The sequence below is a fragment of the Globicephala melas genome, chromosome 8, assembly GCF_963455315.2.
Source record: "Globicephala melas chromosome 8, mGloMel1.2, whole genome shotgun sequence".
Classification (NCBI taxonomy): domain Eukaryota; kingdom Metazoa; phylum Chordata; class Mammalia; order Artiodactyla; family Delphinidae; genus Globicephala; species Globicephala melas.
This window is the reverse complement of record NC_083321.1, coordinates 22,326,230-22,351,818: the sequence shown is the minus strand read 5'-3', so window position 1 is coordinate 22,351,818 and position 25,589 is coordinate 22,326,230. Positions and strand designations below refer to the sequence as shown.

General features: G+C 44.8%; 2 protein-coding genes across 5 annotated transcripts in view; one reads left to right on the top strand and one right to left on the bottom strand.

Annotated features, from left to right (window-relative positions):
* Positions 1-551: 551 nt before the first annotated feature.
* Positions 552-15,517, bottom strand: COMMD9 (COMM domain containing 9). Of its 4 annotated transcripts, none has more exons than XM_030864682.2 (6): positions 15,453-15,517; positions 6,974-7,099; positions 5,092-5,252; positions 3,696-3,730; positions 2,724-2,944; positions 552-1,688 (listed from the first exon to the last, which is right to left on the bottom strand). In XM_030864682.2, exons 1-6 carry the CDS (start codon positions 15,501-15,503, stop codon positions 1,548-1,550), a joined length of 735 nt encoding a protein of 244 aa, XP_030720542.1. In that variant the 5' UTR covers positions 15,504-15,517; the 3' UTR covers positions 552-1,547. The 4 variants fall into 4 exon arrangements, with proteins under 4 accessions (XP_030720542.1, XP_030720546.1, XP_030720543.1 ...); XM_030864686.2 differs by having other exon boundaries at positions 2,724-2,827; XM_030864683.2 differs by having other exon boundaries at positions 5,092-5,231.
* Positions 15,518-21,678: 6,161 nt separating this feature from the next.
* PRR5L (proline rich 5 like) overlaps positions 21,679-25,589 on the top strand; it is a 144,536-nt gene continuing 140,625 nt past the window's right edge. The window contains exon 1 of the mRNA XM_060303351.2: positions 21,679-21,928. The gene's annotated coding sequence lies outside the window, so the exon portion shown is untranslated. The remainder of the gene's footprint in view (positions 21,929-25,589) is intronic.

Below are 25,589 nucleotides of genomic sequence, written 5' to 3'. Positions count from 1 at the left end.
GGGGTTTTTTCTTGACTTCTCTAGCGTTTCACTGGGGGGATGGCGGGGAGAAGTAAGATTTCTCATCTCTACTTCAGTTCCAGTATTTTCCAAATGGAGCTAAAATCACAGAATGCCAAGTCCCTTGCAGAGTCCTGTGTGGTAGAGAAATCTGGGCCCAAGTCCTGATGAGGTCATTTACTAGCAGGGACTTCACCTCGATGAGCTGACTCCCTCGTTGATAAAGGGAGGATAATAACATTCACAGTCACTCCAACCCCTTTACAGTAGATGAAGCAATGAACGCAGAGAGCTTTCTACTTTGCTTCCCATTAGTAACCAAAGCCAGCATCATCCAGTCCTTCCTATTTGCCGTAACAGTGCGAAGTGCTTTTAGGTACATTATATCACTTAGTCTTCACAAAAGCGCTGTAGAGTAGGTATGATTATTATTCCCATTTAATTAAAACAAAACAAACCTTGGGGTGGGCAGGAACTGAGCTCAAGAGCATCCTCTTAGCCCGAAGTCCTGCCTCCTCCACCCACCCTCCCACCCCGTCCACACACCCCACCTGAGAAGCCGCCAAACAATGCGCTCAGAGCAGGCAGGCTCTTGCCACTGGGTGATCTGGAGGAGGAAGGGGGAACACCTTACACTGAGCCCCTGGGACTTGTCAGGCCCGTGACAGACGGTTCCGTCTGGTTAAACTCCTCGAAGAGCGCTTTCATCACAGCTCTCGCGACAAGCACCTGCTGATGTCAGCAGTGCTTGCTTTTGCTCTACGTGACGGACGGATACATGGAAGGTGGGCCGGTTCACAGGCCCGGTTTCAGGTCATCCCGTGCTGATGAGCTGAGCTAGGAACGAGGAAGCTGGGGTCGCCTTTACAAACGAGAGGCAGCACGGGCCTAAGGAAACGACTCGGGCTAAGGACAGAAGCTACAGAAGCGTGACCGGAATCATGAAGTTTTTAGAACTGTTATTTATTTCCAATCACTCCTACTTCTTCACCCTGAGTGGCTGCATTACATCAAGGAAGGGGCCTCTGGCTCCAATGAGAAGGAAATGAGTTCCCATTTCAGACTTCCTTCGCTGCCAGGTGGTCCAGCAGGGCTGAGGGAGCTCGGGCAGGCTCTGGGCTCAGGGCAGGCAGGCACGCAGAGGGGGCCCTGCCCTGTGGGATCCGCCTGGCTTCTCTGACAGAGAAGCAGAACTGCTGGTGTCACCCACCTGACTCCCTGCGTGCATTCCAGAGCTGGAAATGAGCTCATCAGAGCGAAAGGAACTTATTAAGACGAGCACCACACTTTGGGCCTGAATTTTCCAATCAGCCAGACGGAGGCGGCTGACCAAGCAAACGCTCCCTCCTGCTGCCACAGGGTCATTAAGTCCCACACAGGAGCCTCGCGAGATCAGCAGCTTCTGCTCCATCTCTGGAAAGAGGAAAAAGCAGCGCCGGGGCCTGGCTGCTTCTGCCTGGTCCAACCGCGCCTTCTGGATAGCAGCCCCCATGTCCCCACCGCTGCCTGCTGCGAGGACGGCGTGTGCTGGGGGCCGGCTGGCCGCGTCACTTGCTGGCCACAGCGGAGAGCTGGTCCCGGATGCGGCCCAGCCCGTCTAACATCGTGTCCAGGGTCTCCTTACTCAGCTCCACAGTGACAGCTGACACGGAGGGCTGCTCCCCACACAGACTGGGATCTTCCTGGATCTGAAAAGAGAACACTGCCCCAAAGTCAGAGCTGCCTCTCTTCGACCTGCAGGCCCCACCCCGTTCCGGCGAAGCTCGGAAGAGAGGCTCTTTGCTCAGCGTCACAGAGAGTCGCAGCCCTGGAGTCACTCAGCAACTGGGGACAGGGAGGGAGCTGTCTCAGGGCTCCGGGCAGGGGTCGGAGAAGCCAGGCTCATTCACCCTCCCGCCCCCAACTCTCTCTGGGCACTCGAGTGAGGAAACATCCTGGGTTCATGCTGGTACTTTAGGCCGTGGGCTCTAGGGGTATGTAAGAATCCTCCGGGATGTAGGAAAAATATTACAGCCTCTAGTTATATGTATTTGTATCTTTTTTTTTTTTAAAGTAAGCCTTAGTAATAGTTAAAAACTTAGTTGTTAGAGGCACCCTTGCTCTTTCATTTTCTTACAGCTGTTGAGTTTCTGGGTGTCTGGTGGTTAAGTAAATACAGCATTATGCTACCTAGTTTTAACTAAACAAACCCTAAAAATGGGTACGTGGCTTAAAAAGACTCCTGAAAATAACTGTGAAGATAACACCAATGAAGAATGTGAACAATAAGATGAAGAACTGATACTTCTCCAACTGCTAATAGGAGCCCTTGTTCAGCACAGTACAAATGGCAACAGCCTAAGGTTGGACAGGAATTTGGAAAAGTATACCACAGTTCTCAAGAAGGCAACTGGAAATCTGAGTGCGTGCTTCTATTGTTAAAGCCAAACCTTCCTGTAAGTGTCTAAGACAACCTTTAGGTGTCAGCAAATTATTTTGTAAATTTATATTTTGTGTTTGTCTTGTTTTAAAATTTCTAGTTTCGGTATATGTTTTATTATGACTGTACTACGTTAATACACATATACTTTCTAAATAAACACTGCATTTGGGGGTGCTAAATTTTTTTTATTTATGGGGTTGGAGATCCTAAAACCTGGAGTCTGGCATTTTTGCTGGCCCGCAGGGGCGCCGAGTCCCTGCTGCCCCTCCTTTCCTTCTAGTGAGCATGACAGTGGATGTACCTTCATCTGGAGCAGGCAGGTAGGGACGGCCATGCGGCTGATGCTGTCTGAGGAGGTTTTGATGTCCACCCTCCAGTCCAGGTCGACCAGGCGCGGCAGAGAGACTGTGTGGGGACAGCTCGGCTCAGTGCTCACGCCACCTGCGTTACTAAGCCTTTCCTCGACGACAGGCAGCTCCAAGGGCTGCACGTGGGTATGCGTGTGATCCACACAGCAAGCCTCTGAGGGAGACAGACAGACAGGGCCCAAGACCCCACAGCAAGCCCTGGGCCTTCCTCACCACTGATCGTGGCCCCTGCACTTAGTGCAGATTCGTGGTGGTCAGCACCTCCAGCTTCTGCCTGAACACCCAACCCTCCAGATGTCCAGACAGAATGAGGAATGACGCAGGTGGAGAAGAGGAGGCTGTGGCTGGAGTCTTAGGCAACGTGTAGCTCTGAGAATAGCGGAGAGAGCTTTTGTTTGAGACACACACAGACTTGGCTCGAATGTGTGTTCTACCACCTGTCTAACCTCTGAGCCTCTGTTTGCTCACCTGTAAAATAGGGATGATCTCAGCCTAGCTCACAGGGCTGCTGGGAGGACTAAATGAGTTAATGCAGGTAGAGTCTGCGGCACTGTGACCGGCTCAGAGTGAGTTTAGTGACTGTTTATCAAACACCCACTTTTATTCAATCTTTCACACTAATTTCAATCATGGTTAATTTGTTTTCCAATGGAAATATAGTTATTTTAAGTACTTCACTTTCTGCTTAGGATATTTGTTTGTTTTTTAACAACATGCCTCTATTATACTAGGTTTATAACCAGAAAAGAAATTAAAAAGTGGAATTAAAAAGAAATACATAACAAACACTATTCGGTTTGGGATTAGGTTAATTCACTTTGACTTTAGTTAAAAACTCTGGTAGATTTAGGGCTGGGGCTGGGGAGGAGGGGGAAGGAGGAAGAGGCAGGTTTCTTGGTACTCACTCTGATTTGTTTGGGCTTCAGCTCTCCAAGTAGATCTGTTTAAGAGGGAAAGATAAGAAAAATATAATGGGAAAGGGATGCGAATTGAGTCTTCTGATAGTGAGGCCCATGGGCCTGGGCCTCTGCTCCTCTGTGATCTTAAAACCTATAATCACCTCCTGACAGGAAAGGACCACAGAAACGCCTCCCTCCAAGGAGCAGTTTTTTGTTTGCTTGTTTTACGAAACTGAGTGATGTTAAGGCCATAGATGCTGTTAGTTTTCATGGCTTAGGAAAAGCAAGAAAAGGCTAAATGCACTGTAACTGTGCTGTTGTTCTCAGAGACAAAGCAGAAAAAGTCAATTTATCCTCTTTTTACTGAGCATCTACTATGCAAAGTATGGCATCTTACGCAAAACACATCTAACAGACGTGTCTGATGCTACACAAATCACGCCATAGTGAGATGCCGAGCAGAGTCATAGTAAACTGTGGTCACGCAAGAGAAAGTTTCTAAATAAACAACAAAACCCTTGGGAAGTAAGCATTATCAGTTATTATTATCAGAGAGGTCTCTTCAAGCCTGCTGCTAACCAGTAGTTAATCAGTTCTGCTTAAATTGTATGTATCTAAAAGGATTTGCTCAGCTAGAAAACGTACAGAAAATTCACAAAAGAATAAAAGTGACCAATAACATGAAAAAGATATTTGACATCACTAGTACCAAAGATATATAAACTGAAATGAGGTACCATTTGCCATTTGTGAAACTGGGAATAAAAAGTAAAAAAACAAAACAAAACACCCTCGGTGCTGGTGATGGTGTCGGGAGAGTGGCACATCAACGTCCTCCCGGTGGAGGAGTAGCTGGTGCAATCTTTCCGACGGCAGACTTGATAAGAAAAAGCCAAAGCCTCAATACCACCATTTACCAGTGAGGAAATAAGGAAGCACAATGTGGGCAAAGGTTCCACAATAAATTGTTCACTGCAGTGAAAACTGCCAATAGCCTAAATGTCCAACCCTAAGGAATTTATTAACTAAATTACACATAATTTCTTCATGTAATGGAATATATTTACCCAATAAGAATGATACTGAAGGTAAATATTTATCAACCTGAAATATCATTAATGTTAATTCTATTAAATGAAAACAAGCAAGTTATAAAACGGCATGATCCCATTGTGTTAAAAACAAAAGCAAAACCAACCCTCTATGTGTAAATGGAAAAAATAAACCAGTCTCAAAAGGTTTCCCGTTAAGGAATTAACACTACTAACCCTCCGGGCGGTGGGATTACGGCTTCCTTCTTTTTGCTTACCTGTGCTTGCTTTTCAAGAATAAGCATACTTCTTCCAGAACAGGAATAAAAAATACAAGCATTACAAGAAACTCCCAAGAAATAAGCACTTACACGTGTTCTAGGATGATTTTTGTCAGCAGGTTTTTGAGGTTTTGGTGGAAATTTTCAGGAAAGAGTGCCAGAATCGCCTCGGCGGAGGACAGGTCACGGAACACCACTAGCCTGGTGAGGCGGTGCAGAGCCTGGAGCAGCTGCAGGACAGACGGGGAGCCCTGGGTGGTGAGGGGCAGGGGGACAGGGGACAGGGCTCTACCTCCCCTGCTGGGAAGAGGGCCTGCCACAAACCGCCACCGTCATTCAAGCTGAATCCCAGGAGTCCAGAGGCCCCTGGTGCAGACGCTGATGCTCACGTGCCTCGGCCCACCTCCAAGCTCACCTGTTGCTTAGAAGACATGTAGCTGTCTGACCGAGGATGCTGTTAACCTGCCAGAAAGTCTCTGCTTGTGGGCAAAGGGTTAATAAATCCCCTTCCTTGTGCACGGACTCTGACCTTAAGCTAACTTTCTAGCCTGTTCCCCTCTTAATGTGAGAGAAGCAGAAAGTCAGCGGTGTTACTAGACAACGCTGCACCAGTCCCCTGCCTCTGGACCGCGAGGGCTGCAGAAACACCGGGGCCCGCGGCTTGGGCTTCCCTGAGTGTTGGCTGTGCGGTCTGTGCCAGCACCCAAAGCCGTGCTTACTGAATTGCTGCCAGAGGTCCTGGCTCCTGGGGAGTTGGGGCTTCTCATCCAGGCTGGCTGGACTGTCACGTCCTCACCCCTAGGCTGTCACCTGGCGGGGTGAGGCAGGCAAACAAACAGCTCCAGGCCGGCTGCGCGGACCTCCCTGTGGAAGGAATGCCTGGCGCTGCCCCGCTGGGACGCTGGATTCTACCCTGTGTCCTTCCAAGTGCATCTGCTGCTCAGCGGAACAGAACAGGACTCTCTGGAGGTAACTTTCTCCGCTTTAGGACTTTCCCGGATGCCACGGGAGGTTGCTCAGCTCAGAAAAGCACAACCCAGAGGCGAGGGGACAGTAAGCCTCTACTGGTGAAGGGTGGGAGTGAGTGGATAAGTGCCCCACCCTCCCTGCCTTCCAGGGTGACAGTGCTGGGGCATTTACCCACGTGGTTTCTTACAGGATCCCAACTGCAGACCCCGCAGCACTGACCGCTCCCTAACATATCCTTCTCCTGGCTTGTCTCTCTTCCCGGCCTGATTTTCCTCACTCTCTCCTTTGTGCTTTCTGGAATCACCTCCCAAGTAACTACTAGCAGCCAGGTCGTTGCCTCGCGGTCTACTTTTGAGGAACCCAAACTAAGACTCCAACTCACTTTCATAACCTTGCTGCTGCCTCTCACTTCAATGAGCCAAGCTCCAGATTAAAAAATAACAACAACAACATAGGTCTGCTTGGATGAATTACTGTTTTGGAAACACAGTTGCCATGGAAAGAAAAGGCTGTGAGTGCTACATAACCATCCTTGTCCTCTTGGCCACCTGAGATCAGGTGAGGTCCAGCAGTACATCCTCTCTAATCATACTCAGGCCTCAGAGTTTCTGCCCAGCCATCCCTGAAAAGTCTGCCTAAGCTATCCAGCCAACAACTCATCAGCACTATTAAGTTACAACTTGGGAAAGAAAATCATAGCAAGGTTGGCTTTTGTCCATACTGTCTAGGTGAAAGTCTGAAAAGGAAATGGTCAGGAGCTCCGACTCTGGGTATACTTTTCCCATCCACGCCTCACTTATCACAAGGAAGTGAAGGTTCAAAGACAATGGCTTTTAAGTTCACTAACATTAAAAAAGAAAAAAGCATCTATTTTAAGTTTGCTATAAGGTCAACAGACACTTCAGGGGAAAAATTCCCTTGGATGCAGCAACAACTGGGAAGTCAAGGAAGAGACTAATGAGCCGCGAATCCAGCGGCCAGAGGTCGTTCTGACCCCACTTACTTGTTCTGCCTCCTCCTGGGTCACAGACAAGCTGGAACACGTAACATCCAAGAGCTTTTTCGAGCCAAGGGCTGAACTGGAAAAGCTCTCTTGGCACAGCTGTCTGACAACATCTTTCGAGGAGGCCTGGAAAAAAACAAAACGAGCAACAAACTCAGACTCTGAAAATACATTTTTTTTAGAACGTAATACTGTCTCCGTCATGGTGTGACACCTAAGAGGTGCATAGGACACTTCCAGTTCCGTGAAGATGACATAGATGTACTTTTCCCTATTTTTCCTGCTAAACACAACTACATTCCCTGGGCACTTTATACAAAACAAATGTAAGACGACTCTGAAAGGGGAGAAGAGAAGACAGACCTGCTACAGACCTCATGACAAAGGAATGACATGGCCATATTACGTTCTGAGCCTCTGGAACGTATTTAAATCTTCTATTTTAGCTGGCTTTCTCTGACACTGCTCAGGCGGCAGGACGAGCACAGTAGGGCTGGGGGTTGTCGCTTCATTACTACCAAATGGAGACAGAAGTCCAGCTCCCCTACTTGGTTCCTGCTCACACCCAAAAGTAGGGGTTCCTTGTAGCTACTGGGCAGGGGTGGAAGTTCTGGCTCCAGTAGTTTCCACTAATACTGTGGGGTGGTGGAACTTGTTACCAGCTCGTGGGGATGGAGGTCCAGCTCCCTACTTGGCCTCCTCTGACACCGCCCTGATGGGGGTGTTCGCTCTCAGACTTTGTTGACGTACAGTGGAGCGGGGACACACTTTTTTCAGTGGTGTTTTGGTGGAGTAGAGCAGTTATTGTCTAAAAGTCTTCTGTCTTCCTAAGCCGCCCCTTTCTTGGTCTTTGGCTAGAGAGAGCAAGTATTTGTTGGAGTTTGTTTTCACCCACTGGCGTTCTGGGTGGCCCTCTTCTTCAGCTCGAAGTCTGGGATATAGGAACAAAAAGAAAAGCCACTGTCCGATGTGGCTGTAAATGTATATATATATGAGGAAATATTTAAGACAATTATATTATAAATAAGGGTAGGACTATAAAGGGATGACTTCACTGTAACTGGTAAAATGATGACACTGATATGTCACTGAGATTGTGATGTTATAGTAAATAAATGTAATAAGTTGAACAACCACTATAAGAGTTATAAAGAGAAATGAATTTTAAAACACTACAGATAAATCAAAATGGAATTGCAAAAAATGTTCAATTGATCAAATAACCCACAGGAAGGCAGTAAAAGTAAAGAACAAAAAATAAATAAAAGAACAAATAGAAAACAAAAAATAAAATGGCAAACTTAAGTTCTAATATTTCAATAATTACATTGGCTGTAAGTGGTCTAAATATACCAATTAAAAGAGAAATTGGCTGAGTGGATTAAAAAATATGACTCAGTTAAATGCTCTCTACAAGAAACTCCCTTCAAACATAATGACAGAGACAGATTAAAAGGAAAAGCATGGAAAAAGATAGATCATGCAAACATTAATCAGGAAAGCAAGGGTGGCTACTTTAATATCAGACAAAGTAGACTTAACAGCAGAGAAAATTACCAGAGACAGAGAGGGACATTACCTAAAGGTAAATGGTTCTGTCGACCAGAAGACATCCTGAATGTGCATGCCCTCAGCAAGACAGCTGCAAAATATGTGAAGCAAAAACAAACAGAACTGAAAGGAGAAATCGACAAATCTATAAATACAGTTGGAGTCTTCAACACCCCTCTTTCAACAATTGATAGAACAACTAGACAGGATTCAACAAGGACACAGAAGAACTCCACAACGCCATCAATCAATCTAATTGACATTTATGGAACACTACCCAGTAACAAGAGAATACACACTCTTTTCAAAAGCTCACTGAACACATACCAGATAGAGGATATTCTGAGCCAAAAAACAAACCTTACCAAACTTAAAAGAACTAAATCATACAGAGTGTGTTCTCAGTGATCACAATGGAATCACATTAGAAATCAATAAGATAACAAGAACATGTCCAAACATTTGGAAACTTAAAACAACACACTTCTAAATAATCCACAGATTAAAAGGAAAGTTAAAAAAATTACACTGAATGAAAATGAAAAACAACGCCAAAATTTGGGAATACGGCCAAGATGGTGCCGAGAGGGAAATTTACAGCATTAAATGCATATATTAGAAAAGAGGAAAAGTCTCAAATAAATAATCTAAGTCCTCATCTCAAGAACCTAGAAAAACAAGAGCATAATAAACCCAAAGGAATAAGGAAGGAAACAACAAAGGGCAGACACCAAAGAAACTGAAAACGTAAAAAAGGAGAAATCAATGGAACAAAGAAATAGTTCTTCGAAAATATCAATAAAATTAACAAACTTTTAGCAAGACTGACAAAATTAAAAAGAAAGGAGACACAAATTACCAATATCAGGAATGAAGCAGGGCATATCACTACAGACCCTGCAGATTTCAAAAAGAAAATAAGAGAATAACTACAAGCAACTCTATACACACAAATGTGACAGTTTAAATGAAGCGGATCAATTTCTCGAAAAACACAAACTACCATAACTCTCCCAATATAAAATTGAAAACGTGAGTAGTGCTATAACTGTTAAGGAAATTGAATTTGTAATTTTAAAACCCCCAGAAATCACCAGACCCAGATGGTTTCACCGGAGAATTCTAACACACATTTAAAGAAAGAATTAACTAATTCTACACAATCTCTTCTAGAAAACAGAAAAGGAGGAAACACTTCCCAATTCATTTCACAAAGCTAGGATTACCCTGACACTAAAATCAGACAAAGACTGTATAAAACAAAACAAAAAAACAACTACAGACCAATGTCCCTCATAAAAATAGAGGCAAAGATCCTTAACAACATACTAACAAACAGAATTCAGCAATATATAAAAAGGATTATTCACTATAACTAGGTGGAATTTATTCCAGGGATGCTAGGTCAGTTCAGTATTTGAAAATCTATGTGATCCACCATATTACCAGGCTCAAGGAGAAAATCATTGGATATCAATCAATGCAGAAAGAGCAGTTGACAAAATTCAACATCCATTCTTGATGAAAACTCTCATAAAATTAGGAATAGAGGGGAACTTCCATAACTTGACATAGAGCATCTACCAAAAAACCTAGAGAAAACATACTTAATGATGAAAGACTAAAGTTGGGAACAAGGCAAGGATGTGGGCTCTCACCACTGTTATTCCACATTGTGCTGAAAATTCTAGCCACTGAAATAAGGCAAGAGAAAGAAATAAAAGGTCTGCGGATCAGAAAGGAAGAAATAAAACTGTCCCTATTTGCAGGGACATGACTGTCTATGGGAAAGTCCCAAGAAATGTACAAAAAAATTATTAGAATAAGTGAGTTCAGCAGTTTGCAGATCCAAGATACACCTACTAAAATCAGATGTATTTCTACACACTAGCAATGAACATGTGGACACTGGAATTAAAAGTACAATATCATTTGCAATTGCTCAAAAAAAAAAGAGAGAAATACTTAGGTATAAATCTAACAAAACATGTACAGGACTTGTATACTGAAAATTATACAATACAGATAAAAGAAATCAAGGATCTAAATCAATGGGGAGACACATCATGATCATGGATTGGATGATCCAACACATTTAAGACATCAATTTGCTCCTAAATGATGTACAGATTTAACCCAATTCCTATGAAAATCTCAGCAAGTTTTTTTTTTTAAGATATATCCAAGATCATTCTAAAATTTATACAGGAAGGCAAAGAAACAAGAATAGCTCAAACAATTCTGATAAAGAATGAAGTAGGAGGAATCCATCAATCTGATTTCAAGACATTATATAGCTACGATAATCAAGACTGTATGGTATTCTCAGAGGGATAAACAAATAGATCAATGGAACAAACTAAAGAACCCTGAAGTAGACCCAGTAAATATGCCCAATTGATTCTTGACAAAGTTGCAAAAGCAATTCAATGGAGGAAAGAAAGCCCTTTTCAACAAATGATATTGGAACAAGGGGACATTCACAGGCCAAAAAAAAAAAAATTCTCAAACTTTTCCACACACCTTATACAAAATTAATGCAAAATCAATCATGGACTTAAATGTTATATAAATGTAGGGACTTCCCTGGTGGCGCAGTGGTTAAGAATCCGCCTGCCAATGCAGGGAACACAGGTTAGAGCCCTGGTCTGGAAAGATCCCACATGCCGCAGAGCAACCAAGACTGTGCACCACAACTACTGAGCCTGCGCTCTAGAGCCCGCAAGCCACAACTACTGAAGCCCGCGTGCCTAGAGCCCATGCTCCTTAACAAGAGAAGCTACCGCAATGAGAAGCCCACGCACCGCAAAGAAGAGCAGCCCCCACTCGCCGCAACTAGAGAAAGCCTGCGCGCAGCAACGAAGACCCAACGCAGCCAAAAATAAAATAAATATTTTTTAAAATGTTATACAAATGTAAACTATAAAACTTCTAGATAAAAAGAGGGGAAAATTTGGAGAGCTATGGCTTCACAAAGAGTTCTTAAACTTTACACCAAAAGCGTAATTCATTAAAAAATCACAATTCATAAAAGGAAAAATTTTTGAAAAACTGTATTTCATCAAAATTAAAACATTTTTTGCTCTGCTAAAGCTCCTGTTATGGGTTGAACTGTGTCCCCCCTAAAAGTCATATATTGAAGTCATAACCCCCACTATCTGAAAATGTGATCTCATTTAGAAATAGAATTATTGCAGATATAGTCATATTTATATGACTATAAATACAGTCATATAAAAATATATGACAAAAAATATAAAGATGAGGTCATAGGGTGGACCCTAATCCAATATGACCGATGTCCTAATTAAAAGGGATAGTTTAGACACAAAAATGCAAACAGGGAGAACTTCATATGAAGATCAATGCAGAGATCTACAAGCCAAGATAAACTAAATATCACCAGAAACCACCAGAAGTTAGGAGAGAGGCGCAGAACAATTTGTCCCTCAAAGCCCTCATTAGGAACCAACTTGGATGACACCTTGATCTCAGACTTCTCACCTCCAGAACTGGGACACAGTACATTTCTGTTGTGTCAGCCACCGAGTCTGTAGTACTTTGTTACAGCAGACCTAGCAAATTAATACACCTTTGTGAAGAGGATGAAAAGACAGTTAAATACTAGGAAAGACTATGTGCAAACCACATATCTGACAAACGACCATTATCTAGAATATATAAAGAAATGCAAAAGTAAAAAAGCAAACAATGAAATTAGAATATGAGCAAAAGACATAAAGCAATATTCTGCTGAAGAAGATACACAGATGGTAAACAAGCACGCGAAAAGATGTCCAACATCATTAACCATTAGGGAACTCTGAATTAAAACCACAATGAGATATAAATACACACCTATCAGAATAGCTCAAATAAAATATAGTGATGCCAATAAATGCTGGCGAGGATGGGGAGAAACTGGACCGTTCGTGCATTGCTGTTGGGAATGTGAAGTAGTACAGCCGCTCTGGAAAACAGCTTGGCAGCTTCATAAAAACAACAACAAAACCCTAAACATGTAACTACCAAATGATCCAGAACTGTTCTCCTGGGCATTCATTTCAGAGAAATAAAGACTTATGTTCATACAGAAATCTGTCTACAAATGTTTATAGCAGGTTTACTTGTAATAGCAAAAAACTGGAAACAATGTAGATGTCATACCATAGAATACCACTTAGCAATAAAAAGGAAAGAACTATTAAAACACATAACATGGCTCCAGAAAATTGGGCTCAATGAAAAAAGCCAGTCCCAAAAGTTTACATATTATATGATTTCACTTATATAACTTTTTTTTTGGACTGTTTCATTGTTTGTGTATAGAAACAACTGATTTTATTTTTATAGTATTTATTTTTGTTTTCGGCTGTGTTGGGTCTTCGTTGCTGTGCGTGGACTTTTAGTTGCAAGGAGCGGGGTCTACTCTTGCTTGTGGTGCACGGGATTCTCACTGCGGTGGCTTCTCTTGTTGTGGAGCACGGGCTCTAGGTGCACGGGTTTCAGTAGTTGTGGTACGTGAGCTCAGGAGTTGTGGCTCGCGGGCTCTAGAGCACAGGCTCAGTAGTTGTGGTGCACGGGCTGAGGTGCTCTGCAGCATGTGGAATCTTCCCAGAACAGGGACTGAACCCGTGCCCCCTGCATTGGCAGGCGGATTCTTAACCACTGCACCACTGGGGAAGTCCCTCACTTATATAACATTCTTGAAATGACAAAATTACAGAAATGAAGAACAAATTGGTGAATACCAGAGGTTACAAAAGGCGTAAGGGCAGAGGGGAAGGGGGTGTGGCTATAAAAGGGCAACATGAAGAACACTGTGGTGATGGAAAATGTTGTGAATCTTGACTATCAATGTCAATATCCTGGTTGTGATATCATACTATAGTTTTGCAAGATGTTACCATTGGGGAAAACTGAGTAATGGATAAATGGGATCTTTCTGTATTGTTTCTTGCAACTGCCTGTAAACCTGTATCTCAAAATTAAAAGTTTATGTAATTTTTTTAAAAAGAAAGTACATAGGACAATAGGAGTGCAAATGAATGAACTACTGCTACATAATAGCAAAAAAAGAAGCCAGACACACACACAAAATATGCCCTATTATTCCATTTATGTGAAGTTCAAATGTGAGCAATATTAAATTGACATATTAGAAGTAAAGATAGTGGTTACTGTTGGGGAGCAGAGTGAGGGAAATAACAAAGGGACAACAGAGACTTCTGCCGTAATGGTAACATTTCATTGTTTGACTGTGGTGGTGGTAATAAATCATTAAACGGTGCACTTATAATCTGTGCACTTCTTTTGTATGTGTGTTACACATTAATAATGATTTTTATAAGTGTATTAAAGAAAAAAAGCCCATAGAACGAATAGGGATTGGGGTGGGGGTTGGGGGTAGAGCAGCCACAGGAAGGGTGAGAAGGCACTGGGTTGGGAGTTGAGAGCTCTAGGTTTCCAGTCCCAGCTTTACTACATTTATTAATTCATAGAACAGCTATTTATTGAGCACATACTGTATGCCAGGTGTGGAGGATACGCTTGTTATGCATACATTTGTGAATAACAGAGTAGATGCCCGTAGAGATTGGAGAATACAAGTGAACACTGGGAAGGCGGTTAAAACAAAAGAAGGACCATTATGTGGACCAATGATGATGCTCTGCCATGAACTGCTGAGTGTAATCAACTCAACCCTCTTCGTCTGGAGTTTTTTTAAAAATTAATTTACTTATTTATTTTTGGTTGTGTTGGGTCTTGGTTTCTGTGCGAGGGCTTTCTCTAGTTGTGGCGAGCGGGGGCCACTCTTCATTGCGGTGCGCGGGCCTCTCACTGTCGCGGCCTCTCTTGTTGCGGAGTACAGGCTCCAGACGCGCAGGCTCAGTAGTTGTGGCTCAAGGGCCCAGTTGCTCCGCAGCATGTGGGATCTTCCCAGACCAGGGCTCGAACCCGTGTCCCCTGCACTGGCAGGCGTATTCTCAACCACTGCACCACCAGGGAAGCACCGTCTGGAGTCTTTTTTAAAATACAAGGTCCCTCGTGGATCTCACGTTCTTGTGAGAAAAAGGCAGACAACAGGCAACCAGGTGCATAATGTCATCTAGTGACAAGTTCTACGAAGGACGATAAAGCCGCCGCTTCTTCTATAGGGAAAGTCATAAATTAAGCAAAAAATTCCAGTCTCGTACAAAGTCATATGAAGTACATCCCTTCCATCCTCACAATTTTTCAAATGATTGTCAGGAGAGTGTTTTGGCCCTCACACAGGTCACAGCAAATAAAAAAACCCAGGAGGGCTTCCCTGGTGGCGCAGTGGTTGAGAGTCCGCCTGCCGATGCAGGGGACGCGGGTTCGTGTCCAGGTCCGGGAAGATCCCACATGCCGCGGAGCGGTTGGGTCCGTGAGCTATGGCCGCTGAGCCTGCGCGTCCGGAGCCTGTGCTCCGCAACGGGAGAGGCCACAACAGTGAGAGGCCCGCGTACCACAAAAAAAAACAAACAAACCCAGGAATCAAGAGAATACAGAAGGCACACTTGACTCAGGGGGCGGACGCAGAGGAGAGAACTGGAGAGCGCAGATGGGCTGCGGGATGAAATGGGGAACTGGCAACGCGGATCTAGAGATTACCACCCCAACGCACCAACCCCGAAAGCCAGCCCCCGAAGCTATTAGTAGGGAACATTTGTACAGCGCCTTCAGGTCCATTGTCTTGTTTCCTCACTATCCTGTCAAAGTGATATTAATTTTGTTCGTACTTTCAAAAAGCTCGGAAAAGCGCAACAACCTGCTAGGAGTCACAGTGAGAGGCAGCGGCAGCGTCGTGGCTCCAAATCGGGGTCCATTTATTCCCAATTCCTGCTCTGTGCAAAGTCTCGGAGACAAAGGGCCACCTCGCGCTGTCCCCACCCCTCTCATTTACCTTCAGCAGGCTCTGGAGAGCTGCAAAGACCTCCGCCGTCAGCGCGGCCATCTTCCCCGAGTCACGTGACCTAGCTACGCGGAGAAGCACGGTCGGGAGACTCCGACAGCAGCGCGGGGCATGCCGGGGGCTGTAGTCCTTTAGGGTGGCGGGAGCTGCCTGGCTCTTGGCACTACGGAATGGGGAGGAGCCGAGTAGGGCGCGGAGGCTGGATAGCTCAGCGCGGGGACTCTAGGACCGTGGGGTTTGGACGACGCGGGTGCTGGATGGTTTTCGCGGCGGGGGGGAAATTGGCTTGGCTTGGCTTGGCTACTTACCAGGGCAGGGGAAACTGATTTTCTCTTGACTCGTGGGTGGGCTGGCTAATTGGGGGAATGCATTTGCAGGCTTGACAAGCGCCTTAGCTGTTCTGGAGTGATCTTCGTACCTGGCCTCTTAGAATTAAAGTAGCTGTGCACATCATTGCAATTCTTGGAATTTACCCCCAACCCCGCCTGTCTTGAAGAATGTAAAATTGATTTCATGTGTAACAGTTTCCTTTGTGTCTCTGGGGTAGGTAGGAGCTGGTATTATTAACCTTATCCAGATGAGGAAAGGGTGTTGATGACTTTCTCTAGTCCAAGGGGAGATCGGTTTTGATGAGCAGGTAAGGAAGTGTTTGGGACAAAGAGTAGAAAGGGAATCCAACGAAAGATATTACCTAACTAGGTTCCTCTTACACCTATAGTGGGGATGGGAGGGGTAGTTCATGGAAATGATTTAATTCATTTATTCAACAAGATAATTACAACGAATGTAAGGATGGTTTTGAGTGAGCAGTCCAGGACTCTGATTTGCCCAGTGATCAGAGGTCCTACCTCGGAACAGACTCAAACTGTAAAGTCCTGGAACTTGGTTTTACGGAACCTATCTCCTCTGCCTTCTAACCCCAGCCTCTGACATTTCCCCTATGCATCTTTAGGATCTAGTTGGTTCTTTCTTTTTCCATACCCAGTTCCTTAGCAAAATTTGGCTTGAAACAGGTTCTGATAAATTCAAACTAGAGGAAGAATGTCTAATTGTGCGAGTCCGGGAATTGGTCATTTGTTTTTCTGCCTCCTACTCTCCCCCTTCTTTTCTCTCTCCCATTTTCTGTGAGGATGTTGTCCAGCCCCAGGAAAATAAACCCAGGTTGTCTGAGGATGAACCCATATCTGAACTAGAAGACTTTAGACCCACCTTGTCCTGGAGTCCTGATCCCAGCTCTCTTTCTTGGCCTCTCCCTCTTCTCTTCTTCCAGGACCACATGGCTTGATTCTTGTTTTCTGCCATAAGTCCCTGTAAGCCCTAGGGTGACTCCTGCCTGTATTCATAGGGCCAGCCCAGTGCCTTGATTGAAGTAAATGTTTTCTTTCTTTTTTTTTTTTAACATCTTTATTGGAGTATAATTGCTTTACAATGGTGTATTAGTTTCTGCTTTGTAACAAAGTGAATCAATTATACATATGTTCCCATATTCCCTCCCTCTTGCGTCTCCCTCCCTCCCACCCTCCCTATCCCACCCCTCTAGGTGGCCACAAAGCACTGAGCTGATCTCCTTGTGCCATGCGGCTGCTTCCCACTAGCTATCTATTTTACGTTTGGTAGTGTATATATGTCCATGCCACTCTCTCACAGCTTACCCTTCCCCCTCCCCATATCCTCAAGTCCATTCTCTAGTAGGTGTAAATGTTTTCTTAAATAAACAAAAACCCCTCAAAAGTGGTTAGACTAAAATTACTTTCTGTGACTTTTCTGCAGGGTTATTACCTTATTATTTGCAGGTCTGTGCCTTCTTGTCTTACTTTGGTCACCAGCCTCCAAGATGGTTCCCAGTGACCCCTGCCTCCTGGTACTCATCCTTGTATCGTCCCCTCCCTTGTTGTGCCAGGATTAGTCTCTGTGACCAATAGCAGGTGGCAGAAGTGGTGGTATGTCACATCTAAGATTAGTTGTAAACGAATTAGTTTAACTTTTGCAATTAGTTAACTGCAGCTTCTGGGTACTCTCTTTCGTCTGCTCTCTTTTTCTTGAATCTCTTGCTCCGGGGAAAACAAGCTGCCATGTTATGAACAGTCCTCTAGAGAGTCCCGTGTGGTGAAAAACTGAAGCCTCCGGCCAATAGCCAGCAAGAAACTAAGGCCTGCCAACGGCCCCATTACTGAGTTTGGAAGCAGATTCTTCAGCCCTGGTAGAGCCTTGAGATGACAGTAGCCTTGGCCAACATCTTGACTACAACCTCATGAGAGATTCTGAGGCAGAACCACCCAGCTAAAACACTCCTGGCTCTCTGGCCTTCAAAAACTGTGTGATTATGAGTGTTCGTGGTTTTAAGTTGCTAAGCTTTGAGGTAATTTGTTACAGAGCAATAATAACTATTTCATGTAGGCAGAAAAGCATAGGGGCTTTAGAATTCAACCTAAGTTCGAATCCCACATGTAACTCTACATGTTATTAACTTAAACTTGAACAAATTCTTGAAAATTCTCTGAGCCTCTTGAACTTCAACTGAAGCTGATGTTGATCCAAAAAATGATGTGGATCACACCTACCTGCCCCAGTGGGAGGGTACCCAGCTCTCCTTGCCCTTGAGGGCAGGCATGAAAGGAGAGGAAACCCTGGGCTCCATCAGTGCCAGGCAGGGCCTGCAGCCCTGCACCAGGTCATCCCATTGTTCTAGGACTGCCCGCATTGCCACTGCCATGTTGCATCTAAAGGTTTGTCTATGGCCTGGAGAGCTTCCAGCAATTCCTCAGCCATAAACATTTACGTGGGAAAGAACAGAACAGAATGTTAATTTCCATGATTTGGTCTCACTACCTGGTTTTTGTTAGGCCTTGTCTGATTTCTTTCCAATTCTGGGTATATGGATGTGTGCTTGCTTTCATTTATGTAATAAATTTGTATTATTAAATAAATGTATTAAATAGATTTATTTAATAAATATACCACACTCCATTTTAAGGCTCTTACACTTAATGATTTATTTACTTCCCATAACAATCCTGTGTGATACACACACACACACACACACACACACACACAGTACTATAATTTTCCCATTTTACATATGGGGAAACTGAGGCATAGAGAAGTTAAGTAACTTGTCCAAGGTCACACAGCTAAAATTTTGGCAGAGCCCAGGTTCAAACTTGAGCAGTTCGGTTCCAGAGTCTGTGCTGTTAACCACCAAGCTCTACGTGTCTCCTTGTCTTGCTATAGCTGAAAACTCATGCTTCTTCTGTCTGGATGTGTGACTACCTTCTCCAGGAGGCAAGAAAAATCTAATGGTATTCATGGACAATCAACCCAGTGGTATGGTAAGAGAAAAAACAATGAGTAGAAGGCGTAACTTGGGCTTTGGAGAAAGATCAAGGTTCAATTTCTGGCTCCTGTGTGCTTCTGGCGAGTTATTTCATCGCTGAACCTCAGTTTCCTCATCTGTAAGTTAGGAACAACAATAATAAAAATACGTTTGACCATTAGAGGGAGCTCAGGGATGACTTGTACCCAAAATGGGGATGGATTATTTATATCGAGACTTGGTTCTAGCCATTGGCAGCACTGAAGGGTAGAGCTATCCAGTGCTCTCAGAAGGAGTTGGCATTAGGGTGATCAACCAACCATCTCAGTTTGCCTGGGACAGGGGACTTCCCGTGCCAACAGTGGGATAGTCCTGGGTAAACCAAGCTAGTTGGTTACCCTCGTTTGAGCCCTGTGCCTTTGAGGAAACCATCCTTTTAGAGCTCTTGTCCTGTCTTCTCCAGTGAGGCTATGGTGAAAAGAGTGACATGGATAAAGAGTTTCTTTTTAATAGAAGGTAATTAAGGGCAGCAATCTTAGTTTTGAGGTTCTTTCTTTGGTAATGACTTTTCTGAGATGTAATTCACATATACAGTTTACCCACTTACAGTGTAACAATTCAACGGATTTTAGTGTATTCACAGAGTTATGTAACCATAACCACAGCCAATTTTAGAACATATTTTATCACCCCCAAAAGAAAAACTATACCCTTTAGCTATCATCCTGCCAACTCTCTTCATCACACCCAGCCCTAGGCAACTTTTAATCTCTTTTCTATACCTATAGATTTGCCTAGTTCTGGACATTTCATATAAATGGAATCTTATGAAATGTGGTCTTTTAATTAATTTCTTCCACTCAGCCTAATGTTTTCCTGGGCTGTCCTAATGTTCTTATGGCCTGTGTCAGTGCGTCATTCCTTCTGACTGTTGAGTAATTTCCATTGTGGAAACACGACATTTTGCGTATCCATTCATCATTTGATGGACATTTGGGTTGTTTCTGCCTTTTGGCTATTGTGAATAATGCTGCTGTGAACACTCTCAGACAAGCTTTTGTGTAGATTTATGTTTTCATTTCTCTTGGGGTATATACCCAGGAGTGAAATTGCTGGGTCATATGGTAACTCTGTGTTTAACTTTTTGAAGACTTGCCAGACTGTTTCCCAACATGGTCGCACCATTTTTCATTCCCATCAGCAACGTCTGCGGGTTCCAATTTCCCACATCCTTACCAACACTTGTTATTATCTGTCTTTTTGATGATACCATCCTAGTAGGTGTGAAGTGGTATCTCATTATAAGCAATCTTGTTTTGAAGTTGCGTTTGCATGGTAAGCACTTTTGGTCACTTAGACCTATACTTATGTTCATTGGAGGTGACTGATGGAGATTATGGGGGCTTAAGCCCTAGGTCTGCCCTTTATCAGAGGAATGCCAGCAGTGGGTGGATTGGCCAAGGGACCATGGTCTTTGAGGGAGAGCCCCCCTCATTTCCCTGGTTTCCCTTTTCCTCACCCCCATTTCGTGGACTGAGGTGAGGACAGGTATCCAGGGAGACCGGGCTGCTCGTCATTTTTGATCTTACACCGCCTGCTCCAACTCAAGGAGGGCTGTGAAGTGGCCTGATCAGCTCACCGGAGGCTGCAGGCAAACAGAGGCCAGTAGATCTGCAAACGACAGGCGTGCCCTGGCTGGGGAATGCCCTGTGTGTCCAGACCAGGCATCACAAGCTGCATGACTCAAGGCTCGCTTTGCACTAACAGTGCCTTGGGAAACACTGTTTCAAAATTGGGAAATCTGACATAAAAATCCAGGTTTCTGGGTTGCTTTAAAGACTGACAGTCCTGGCCATGCCATTGCCACATTTCCACGCTGCCACAGTTGCCCGGAGCTGAGGCCTGGCTGCTCCCAAACACTGGCTCGGGTGCTCAATGGGTGTATATTGGTGCCCAGTTTCCCTAATGGGGCCTAATGGGGCCAACGTAGGCCATAGTAGGTGGCAAGGCTGAATTGGGGTATTCGAGATCCTGGGTTTCCAGCCATCCCCATACCCTCTCCTCATGAATCTAAGCAAATCGCAGGTATGAGCATCTAATTTGTCATTCATGCTTCTTGAGCAATTTTTACAGGCCAAGTAACGTTATATGAATTTTACATGTATTAACTCATTTAATCGCCACAGTAATCCAAGGATGATCCCAGTTTACAGGTGGGAAAACTAAGGCTCAGAGGAAAAGAAACCCTCGCAATCTATGAGTCATTAGTGGCGGAACCAGGATTTAAAGGCAGGAGCCTCACTTTGTGAGCTTGATCATAACGGAGTGTCTGGCCGGTGAGGGGGTCCCGTGGATACTACCGCATAACGATTCATCTGGCCTTACCAACTGCAGCTGACATGCCACGTGGCCGGGCATCAGTCCAGGCCAGGTGCCCCCTCATTAAAGCTGAGAGTTGGAGTGTTTGAAGAGATGATAGCTGTGATTCTTTTCAGCTCTAACTTGTGGTGAGTCTCTGAAAACTGGTAAGAGAAGAGGAGAGGGAGAGGGGAGGGGCACTTGGCAGTTCGCCATGCCTAGAAGACTAGCATGGACCCAGGTCACTCCTGACGGGATACCCCTGGCTCCCACTGCAGAACACCATGGGCTGGGAGTCTGAAGTTGTTCTCCCAGCTCTGACTGGCCTGGTGACTGTGTTAGCAAAGTCCAGAGCGCACCAGACCCAGGAGGGCACTGTGGCCTCGTTTCCCGTTTCCCGTCCTCCTGTCCCCAGGAATAACACAGAAGTGGCTGGTAACACACAGCATTGTGCTCACACACAGAGGGCCTCTTTGTTTCCGGATACACAGAGAGGAGGCTGTAACAATGGCCTTGAATGGCACGTTGCTCTCCTTTCTCCAACGTTACACTTGTTTTTTTCAGTCCTGGAATCAGTTAAACAATGATTTCCTGCGGAGGGTGTCAGCTTTTCATCTTTTCCATCTGCTCCCCCGCTGGTCCTCAGGGCCCAGGGCGGTGGGAACCGAGTGGAGAGCCAGCCCCAGGGACAGCTGGGCACCGTGGAAATGTCACCTTCTCGGAAGGCTGAAAGGCAGTGGTACCTTGCCTCTCCCCTGCCAGGTGGGGCCTGCCCTGGAGGAAGGAACCAGACCAGGTAACAGGAGAGAGGCTGAGAGCTGCTGGCGGGGAGCGGGGGCTGGAGATCATGGCTGAAGGTCCGGCCGGAGGAGGATGGGTTTCTGCTTTCAAGATACCCCGTTTGCTTGAGAGCCACTGTCTGCTGGTAAACAAATAAAGATGCAAAAGCAACTGAGGTCAAGTTCTGCCACGTCCCGAGTAGGGAAGCACTCTTCCCCTCTGACCCCCATTCCATGCCTCTGATGTCTCTGGGTGACCAGAAACTTCAGGGTCCATGTGGGTTTGTTGAGAAGACTAGTTCTCTACTAATAGCTGTCGGAATTAAGCTCTTATTCTATGTGTTGTCTATGTATGTGTATGACTGTACGTATCTGACTGTACCGCTAGCAATTATAGCAAACACTTATACAATGCGCTCTCCGTTCTTGGTTAATTCAAACCCAGGCAGTCTGGTTCTAGAATCTGTGCTTTGCATCATCATGCATCTTGTGTAATGTTCCTTAAAATAAACGGAGGTTATTGCAAGATTTCACCCTGAGGGGCACTGACCTATAATGCTAACTGTGTGTAACTATGTATATGCTAACTATCGTGTCGTGTCAGGCAAGGTCCTAAATGTTTTGCATCTATTTCCTCATTTATTCCACATAATAACTCTATGGTACTTTAATCATCTCCATTTTATAGATGAGGAAATTGAAGTAACAGAGATATTAAGTAACTTGCCCAGGGTCACACAGCTGTCAGGTGGCAGAGTCAGGATTTGAACTCAGTTTTCTCTGGAGCTGACTCTAAAGCTTGCCCAGCCCTGTGGCTGGTTTGGAGTTAGTTTCCTTCTCTGGGTCATGAGGTATGGAGGGTGGTGTTCTGACCGTGGCTTTGTAGGACATCAGCACTTGCGTTGTCAGCTCCAGGAGCGCAGAAGCTCTTAAATGGTTTGCCTGTCGTCCTTAGATTTGCCGAGCTTGAGGAAGATGGAATTGTCCAACTGTGACAGGGAAGGAATTTGGAATGATAATAATTACTCAATGAATGCCATTGCTTACCTGGCCAGAGACAGGCTAAGCTGCCACGTATGTAGGAGAACAGATGTTAAATAAGCAGGAGTCACCAGGTGTATTCAGGAAGCCAACTTTATTTGTGTCTATCACTGCCCCTGAATTTTTTTGTGGCGCCCCACTCTTTCCTTGCCCTGGGATGAAAATTAGGGCAGGTCCTTGATTCTTCTGGTTACCTTTCTAGTTCCAGCACTGTCTCAGGTCAGTAATTGATACATCCAGGTCTGTGCAATAACCCAGACCTTCAAACTTCCTTCCCAGTGGATCCTCCTCCAGTGAGGCCTGGAGCTGGGAAAGGGGGTCCGTGGTCAGTTTCTTGCTTCCCCCCTTGTGCTTCCATCTGGCTGACTGGGGATTCTGGCCCCTGGCGGGGAGAGGAGCAGGAAGTTCTTACCTGGTTGACACTGTGGGAAGCTGGCATCCCACTGGCTGGGCCTGGTGGGTGTGAAACCTGCTTCTTTATCTCTTGGTACAGTTTTGTGGCTACTTCAGAGAACACCCTCCTTCCTTAACTGTGGAGATTTCTAAGCTGCTGGTCCCTTGAAGCAGGTGCCTAAGACTCTATCCTTAGCTTCCCAGAATCTGAGCAGTCTGTATTAGTCAGCTAGGGCTGCCAAAACAAATAACACAAACTAGGTGGCTTAAACAACAAATTTATGTGCTCACAGTTCTGAGGGCTAGGAGTCCGAGATCAAGGTGTGAGTAGGGCTGGTTTCGCCTGAGGCCTCTCTCCTTGGCGTGTAGACGACATCTTCTCCCTGTGTCCTCACGTGGCCTTTGCTTTGTGTATGTGCATCCCTGGTGTCTCTTTGTGTGTCCAGATCCCTCTTTTTGTAAAGATTGGACTGGGGCCCACTCTACAGGCTTCATTTTAACTTAATCACCGCTTTAAAGCCCTGTCAGCAAATATAGCTACATTCTGAGGTTCTGGGGATTAGGGCTTCAACATATGAATTTGGGGGCACACAATTTAGCCATAACAGATGCTGTCAGCTTCTTTCTTTTTTTTTTTTTTTTGGATGCTAGTTCCCTGACCAGGGTTTGAACCTGGGCCCCCTTGGACTGAGTCCTAACCACTGGACTGCCAGGGAATTCCCAGCTGTCAGTTTCTTTCTGTGGAAGTTTCTTCCTGGTGGTTGTTCTTAAAGGATCTACACAACACACAAGGTTGCCTGTTGCACACCTCTGGCTTATAGAAAATACTCAACTCCCCTCTCCCCTGGCCAAAACAAAGTCCCCCCTCCCACTCCAGCTGGCCACCCATCTCTCCTGCATCCTCAGTTTCTAAGGCATGATTTAGACACCAGCCCCTGATGACATCCAAGCTCCAGGGACACAGTGCCTTTGAGATCACTCCTGAGAAGTAACGACTGGGCAGTTGGGACTTGGAGGGTACCTACTGCTCACTCCAAAATTCCTCCTCTGCTCTCCCACAGTTTTCCCCATCCAACCCTTCTTTGTGGGCTGGAGGTGGTCGGATAAGGGGGAGAGGGTTTTCTTTCACGAGTCCTACATGATGGTGTCATAGCTCACTTTGGAATGCATAATCCATTGTCTTGTGGCTTCAGCAGAAACAGAGACTAAAATCATTTTTTTCATCCTTCTACACATACAGCATCTCCTTTAATTTTCATGAAGATCCCTATGAGAAAGGTAATATTATCCATGTACAGCTGAAGGAGAAGAATCTGCAGCTCAGAAAGCTTAGGGAACTTACCCACGTTAGATTGTTCAGCTAGCAGAGAAAAGGGGTGTAGATTGCAGCTTTAATCCACTTTACTAACCCTTCTCTGGGCCTTCACCACTCTGGGTTCTTAGAGCTTTTACCTGCCGAATTTTGTTCTGTGCCAGTAAAAATTTCCTTTTAAGTAGAATGTTGTAAAGATAAAAAGGTGAAATCCTTGTTTGTGCTCCAGTTGTAACATAGGGGCTGGTGCCAGGGGTGACAAGTACACCAGGAAAGTTCACAGGTCCAGTGTGAGATTAGCTCTAGGTACCAAAAGATCTCTGCTTGAAACCCTTGCCCCTCCCCCAGTATAATTTAATCAGTGGAACCATGACATGGGTGGAATATATTTTTTTTGTAGAAGTGCATCAAAGCAATATTGTGTTCTGAAAACCTTATTCGAGGTAGAAGGGGCCATATCATCTCACCTTCTGTCTCCTAGGAGGTACTCTACCTAACAAAGACCTTAAAATAAAAAGATTTTTTAAAATTTTATTTTATATTGGAGTATAGTTGATTTACAATGTTGTATTAGTTTCAGGTGTACAGCAAAGTGATTCAGTTATACATATATCCATTTTTTTTCAGATTCTTTTCCCATATAGGTTATTACAGAGTATTGAGTAGAATTCCCTGTGCTATACAGTAGGTCCTTGTCAATTATCTATTTTATATATAGTAGCGTGTATAGGTTAATCCCAAACTCCTAATTTATTTTTAAGAAACCTTTTTTTTGTATAGACTTTTAATTATTTTCTTTAAATATAAAAAGTCCAGGCCTGCCATTGCCCATCCTTGCACAATTTCCTAGGAAAGCGAGGATGAAAAATGTGTCTGGCAGCTGTTCAGAAGTTGCGTGCTAAGGCTGTGTCCAGGGTCCATTGGAGGCAGCC

What these genes read in the sequence shown, in the direction of transcription:
- COMMD9 (XM_030864682.2), bottom strand. Translation starts at nt 15,503, where the DNA reads ATGGCCGCGCTGACGGCGGAGGTCTTTGCAGCTCTCCAGAGCCTGCTG. An exon ending in CCCAGGAGGAGGCAGAACAA is followed by an intron (nt 5,253 to 6,973) that starts GTAAGTGGGGTC and finishes CTCACCACCCAG; the next exon opens with GGCTCCCCGTCTGTCCTGCA. An exon ending in TGAAGCCCAAACAAATCAGA is followed by an intron (nt 2,945 to 3,695) that starts GTGAGTACCAAG and finishes TGTCTCCCTCAG; the next exon opens with AGGCTTGCTGTGTGGATCAC.